Consider the following 6,581-nt stretch of genomic DNA (forward strand, 5'->3'; position numbering starts at 1 on the left):
GGTTGTTTCTCTTTAACATTGCCTTTGTAATTCTGATGAGTTTCTGCTAAGCAACGATAGAAATGATCAGCAATGAAAAATGGTCTAGTTTTCTTTTTTCTGTGGTGGCATCTGTGGCAGCCCCAGGATCAAGTCTCAGCTTGCAAGGTGCTGGGGAAGCTCAGGTAGGAGGATGGGTGAGGATGGGCTTCTACACCCACTGCAGCTGTAAGTAAAGGGAGACAAAATAGCCCAAACAGCAATCCAGTGAGACTTACAGAGCATGGACACTTAAATAGCTGCGTGAAATGCGTTCCCATGGTCTTACCAAAGTGATGAGTAAGTTTACTTCATGATGGCTTTGGGATCTGTGAGCAGTGGCTATCTTTCTGAGGCAGCACTTTACACCTGATATTTCTGGGGTATGTAAGGTCTCTTAGTGGAGCTGGACTTAAAAGACCAAGTCAACAGAATTTGTGATTAAAGTTGGTTCATATAATAAATACCAAATATGATCCTTGGTTTACTGTTGAGAAAAAATGGAGAAGAAAACCAAAACAAAACATCCTGGTCCTTAGCATTTACTTTGTGTATGAGATAGCACTTTCTGTATGCTAAAAAAAAAAAAAAAAAAAAAGTATGTTTTTCTGTAGAGTCAATCTATGCTAGTATGGGTCGCTTACAGCAAGGTAGGTGGAAAAACAGGTTACTCTGTGTGTAACCAAGGCAGTGAATCACAGCATGTGTGAGTAAAAAAAGACAAGAACTCCTCATCAGTTGTTAGGTAACACCAATATGTTGTTTTATGTCATGCTGCTGAATTTATTGTTAATTTTTTTTCTTAATCTGGTGTAGTATCTTCATAGGAGGAGAAAAGGCTGTTTCAATGATGTCAACAGAGTGTGTTCAGCCACTTGATATCCCAGATGACAGACTGGACAAGCAAGATTCACAGTGTAACCATTTAGGTAAGTGTTATTTGATGATGTCATTGCTGTAATGAGATGTATTGTCTTCACATCATAAAGTCCAGTGATACAACTAACCCCCCATGAAAACAGATAGATTACACCTTCTGCTGACACTTCTAGTACCAGATGGAAAGACAAGGAGCATTTTCCTGCATATAAATATCCGATCAAGCACTAGAGGGAAGTTAATTAAAGAGGAGAAAGGAAAAAGAGTCATTGATCTTTTCCCTGGTAGAGCAGTTTCTTCATTTATACCACAGTAAATTGAAAGCTAGGAGATAGCTGAGCTTTCCCTGAAAATATCTTCCATATGCAATTTCAGTAAAAGATTTCAAGCATTCCATTTGCCATCACTGAGACAGCTTTCTAAAAATGTTTTCTGTGCTGAGAAGTTTTTTTCTTTTCACAAATGATACGGGACTGTTGGGAGACATTCCTTGAGCTTTTATTGCAGCATCAGCCTCATTACATGGTTGAGACAATAGAAAGATGGCAAAAGCTCTGCCAGCAACAGCCAAAGACATATTTGTTACAGAGCTTTTAAAATTCTTTCTAGCCAATAGTGTATTGCTAAAGCTTACAGACAATTGTTTTAGAAAATTACTAAAAGTACACGTACACCTGTTTAACGCAATGCTTGCTTGTTAAAACCATCTACTATCTTGGTAAGCATAATTTTCTGCAGTCTTAAGCTCTGTCTTAGCCCAGCCCAAAACTCAAGCTATTGCTTCATGTCCTTGCTTGATATACTATTGTAACTTTTTCTACCTTCAGACTTTGCAGCTGTAGCTAGTTCTAAGTTTCTCTGCTCTTCTGTTTCTAAGACCTGCTTTTCCAGCTTTCTGAAAATCATCTTTCCTTCACTACTTCCCACACTTTTCTCCATCATCAGTTTCCTTTCTTGAAGCTACTTCATACAGCTTTTACAATGAGCATACTAGGGTTGTCTTTGCACTGGCACACTCCTGAATACCAGATTTCATGCTTGATAGATAAGCTTTTTGCATATTCGTGGTCTTTGCCTCTGCTTCTAGTGCTATGATTTCACTCTTATCTTACAAAATTGTCCTGAAGATTTAGCAACCCAGAGAGAAAAATCTGTTTGCTTGTTGTTACCTTTGTGACAACAATAATGAAAGACAAATGCAATTTCACTTCCTTGTAAAAAAAAAAAAAGTGTCGCACCACGGGTTTTATAAATTTTGTTTATTAGTACTGCAAAGAATGTATCCTAGTTCTGTCTCTGCTACATGGCATTTCTAGCCACAGACATTATGGTATACCAGCAGTTTTTACAACTGCTGGTATACCATAGTTGGTCCATAAAATTGCTTATTTAAATACATAGAGAATGAGTTTCATTATACTGTTGGAAAACAGAGGCAGTGGGAGGATAAATGAGCTCATTAGGACTATGAAGAAAGACTGTGAAGGCCAGGAAAAAAACCCCACATGTCCAGGGACTTAACCCAGAGGCCATCCTTCCCACATCTACTTGCAGGCTCACAGACAAAACAGCTGCCTTAAATAGTGTGAAAGAGCCTGGAATGAAGTACTTGCATGCAAGTCTGCAGTCAGGGGCTGGGTAATGATGTGGGGAGGCCAGCTGAAGGCAAACAAGCTGCTTTTAAGAATTCAAAACATAGGTTTCTGTGATGATATTAATGAGAGGTTCACAAATGAGCGGTTAAAATGCTTAAAGAATCATTGTCAAGGTTATTGGCAAAAAGCAGGGTTTAATATGAATTCATGAGAATGCAGCTTCAAAAGATTTAAGTGGCAAGGTTCATTCTATTACTTATGTAGACAAAGCATACATAAGTAAATTGGATTAGAAACAACTTGGAATGGTTTACATGAAGATTGGGGATGCAAGAGGGTAAGGGTGCAGAGAATATGGATGTAAGAAAAGGGTGCAAAAGCACTTAGTCATTGACTAATTTAATATTAAAAAAAATTCAATAGGATTTGCTACAATTATAGCAGTGAGCTAATTATATACTCAAAATAACAACATTCATACCATAATCTATTCACTTGCATGAACACACAAAAAAGATGTATACATCTATATTAACTAGTGTAAAGGTACCTATCAAAAATTCCTGTCAGGCTCAGTGCAGTACTCATATCAAATCCCTTAGTGTTTCTCAACTGGCAAGGGCTGCACCTCAAGGAGTATGTATGCATGGGGGTGATATCTGCCTAGACCTTGTTATCAGCAACAGTCTTTCAAGTATTGCAAACTTGAGGGTTTGCAAGCTCCAAGAGGCATCCCACTCAGAGGCCCACTGTGTTCGAGGAGAGCTCAAACAGCTCTCCTTGCTGCTACACTGCTGCTTGTAGCACCACAAGATTTTTCCCAAAAATTCCAGTAAAAATAGTACTATTACACTCAGGCTATAATTCATTTTTTTAAAAGGTCTCATAACAATGGTACCATTTCAGTTGGGTAAATGACTTACCGAGGCTAATAAGAATGACTGCTTATACTTTGTTCTTACCTTGGTCAGACTGCTCATGTTCCTGGTATGGTCAAAATAGTTCCTACCTTTACCATAAAAGAGCACCCAGTATGGTCATAGATGCTTCACCACCCAATTGGCACCAAGGAGCATTTCACCACTCAGCTGTTTCAACTAAGGCTTATCAGAAGCTGCTGAGATTGTAGAGCAGGCCTAAAGAGGAATTGAGGGAGAAGGATGTACTACCACAACAAGCTATCTTCTGTATTTTCAGCTTGCATAAGCACCCAGAAATACAGACTCTTGCAGAAAAAGTCATGGTGACCCTCTGAGTGATCTGAGTAAAGGCTTGTTTTAAGGGAAAACCAAAAATCTAGTGTCATGTTATGTCAATAAAAAGCAAATACCAATTGCTCATTAGCTCTGGAAATAAAGTTAACTCTTGAAGGGAGCAATATATGAACTGCTTCATTTTACAAATAGCTCAGACTGACCCTATATATGTAAAACTTTCCTCCACAAAACTGGCCTTGTAACTCTTGAAGATACAATCCATACAGTTACCACTGGATGAAACAGGGATGGCTATGGAACCTCTGTACACAATGATGCAGCCTCTCCTCTGACATGTAAACACACAAGCTGCCCACAACTCTCTCTCTTTGTTTTATGTCTACTGCCAACAGCACAGAAGGACTACCTCAGTCACTTGACTCCCATGTAGTATGGCACAGAGCCCTCTTTTGTTTGCTTTCTAAATATTTAAGAGATTTTTCTTCCAGGGCATTTGGACTAAAGCACTATTATCAAAGTGATTCTTTTCACCATTTGTTTTTTTACCTTCCCTAAGTTTTAATTTCTATTATATTTTTCCCTGCAGAAGATCTTTCAGAGCAGCTGATTAAGAGCTGTGACCTCAAAAATAAACCAAGAAAAGGTAAAACTCTCACAGCCCCCCAGAAGACCGAACAGGAGCAAAAGAAGCCAAAGAGAAAAGATACACCGGCTTTGCACACTCCACCACCTCTAACAGGTGAACAGTAAATTTCTCAACTTTGAAATCCCAGTTCATGTCTGGGGACTGGAGTAGGGTGAATGTCCATGGAACGTCCAAACAGTTATGTCCCTTCAGATGCAGACAGGAACACAGGTTCCTGCATGTGCACCTTGGACAGCAGGTGAACACAAAATCTGACTTTCTCAAAGATATTCCATGTTAGTTAGTTTGTTCCCACTTTTGGGAATACCAAGGTGGTTAGGTTTATGATCTGAAAAACATGCTTCCTTGGATCTCACTGTCTTGCTGATAAATAATGTTACATTTATGTCTGAAATTATGTGTATTTATTGGTAGCTGCAGAACCATACTAGATGTCCCAATTGGATATGGTCCAAAATCAAAAAGGATCAAGTCCAGCCCCTGCACTTTCTCATGAAACTTACATCCAGTGGACAGCAGGAGGCTGGGGCTGACACTGGGAGTAGACCAGTCAAACACACAAGCCACCTGCAGGATGGTCCTCCTGGAAATCACAGGGATCATGTGTTGATGGGGACTCTGGCAAAGGGTAGGTATTTCAGGAAGCCAGAAAACATCACAGCAATGAAGGGGCTTTTGGAATGCTCCCTGCGGTGGCACAAATACAGATGTTTGAGACCCAAATGCCACGAACCTGGAGAAGGGAAGAATATGCAGGAGACTTACTGAAACCCAATGATCCAAGAACAGCAGTGGGAATAAGTGTTTTTCACTCTCAGCTAACAAGCAATCAGTGTTATAATTTCCAGCAAGAGAGCTGTGCTCTAATATTATTGAGTTCTTCTTCCCATGCACATACATGGAGAAGTTAGCCAGTAACTACTTGTATGCTTCTCTGTATATCTGCAACAATTCACCAGGTCAAAACCAAGCAACTGGGATTTTCCAGTATTTGTAATCCAGATATTTGATTCTGTTCAGTTTTCACATGTACCTTCCATCAGCAATTCTCTCTTAGGAAGAGCAGCTCAGAGGCTGGAGAGCTGTGTTTTCTTCCTGCAATTGTCATATTATAAAGAAAACATTCTTTCACTAGTTAAAACAGCTGCTTCTGTGTGGTCATATTGCTCCCAACTAACCTCTTGAGCATCTGTGTAATTAAGTTACTGTGGTAAGATGTCTAAAGTTCTGGAATAGGAGATTACACTCATCTGTCCCATGATTTTTAGTGCCTTATGTACAATGAGAAGCCAACTGGCCTGATAGCGCCATTTTCTAGAGCCTATGGGAAATAATTAATTTGAAAGAAATATAGGGTGGGTACATCATGCAGCAGATCATGCAGTTGTGCCACTGTACTTCAGAGTAGTCTTTGGGAGAGCCACACAGGTGGAAGTTTATTCAATATAAACGGGCTAAAGTAGCATTTTCTTTATTGCTTGCTTACAGGCATAGTTTCAGACTCATCTGAAAATCTGCTGAAAAGGTATGGTATCACAGAGAAGTCACAGAGAGAGAGAGTGACTCCAGTCTCTCAAATCACTGAACTGAAGCAGAAAAAGCCCAGAAGAAAAGATACACCTGCAATACACATTCCACCTTTGATAACAGGTAAGAAACTTAGGTAAAGACCCTCCTAAGAGGCAGCAAAAAGTGGCTAGTGTCAAAGATATACTTAGAAGGCTGAAAGGAGGTTGGTTGCTCTCTGCTTAGTATACTTAGCAGTTCTTGAACTGGACCTATTTGGTCTAAGTATATAATAATAGCAGAGGGTCCATGGAAAGTCTAATACATATCCCATGTTCAAGCTCCGGGGATAGAAAGAAGAGGTAAAAAGAAAAGACATTTGGTCACTTGGTTATCTCTTGCAAACTGCAATCCTACTTTTCTGAAAAGCCAACTACTCCCCTGCTTTTCAAACCTAAGCACATAGAAATTTTTAGGTCACCAGCACTAAAATGCCTCCAAAAACCCGGAACAAAGCAGTACTGATTAATCCCCTCTTCATTCTGCAGTCCCTGACATGCACTGAGGAAGCCAAGTGGTGATAACTTCTCATTAGCAGCACCTTAAAAATAATTCTGTGCTTCTGGAATGACATGCAGAAGACACCATGCCAATGGAAGGGAAGGGAAGGGAAGGGAAGGGAAGGGAAGGGAAAGCTAACTACGCATCGGTCAACTAAAC

The 6,581-nt window shown here is 39.8% G+C and overlaps 1 protein-coding gene across 1 annotated transcript in view; it reads left to right on the forward strand.

The window, feature by feature from the left end:
* Positions 1-623: 623 nt before the first annotated feature.
* PPP1R17 (protein phosphatase 1 regulatory subunit 17) overlaps positions 624-6,581 on the forward strand; it is a 20,526-nt gene continuing 14,568 nt past the window's right edge. Inside the window, exons 1-3 of the mRNA XM_039712415.1 lie at positions 624-947; positions 4,296-4,448; positions 5,844-6,005. Of these exons, the coding sequence (XP_039568349.1) occupies positions 866-947; positions 4,296-4,448; positions 5,844-6,005 (397 nt within the window). The 5' untranslated portion in view covers positions 624-865. The remainder of the gene's footprint in view (positions 948-4,295; positions 4,449-5,843; positions 6,006-6,581) is intronic.

The sequence above is a fragment of the Passer montanus genome, unplaced genomic scaffold (genome assembly GCF_014805655.1).
Source record: "Passer montanus isolate IOZ18808 unplaced genomic scaffold, ASM1480565v1 scaffold268, whole genome shotgun sequence".
NCBI lineage: Eukaryota > Metazoa > Chordata > Aves > Passeriformes > Passeridae > Passer > Passer montanus.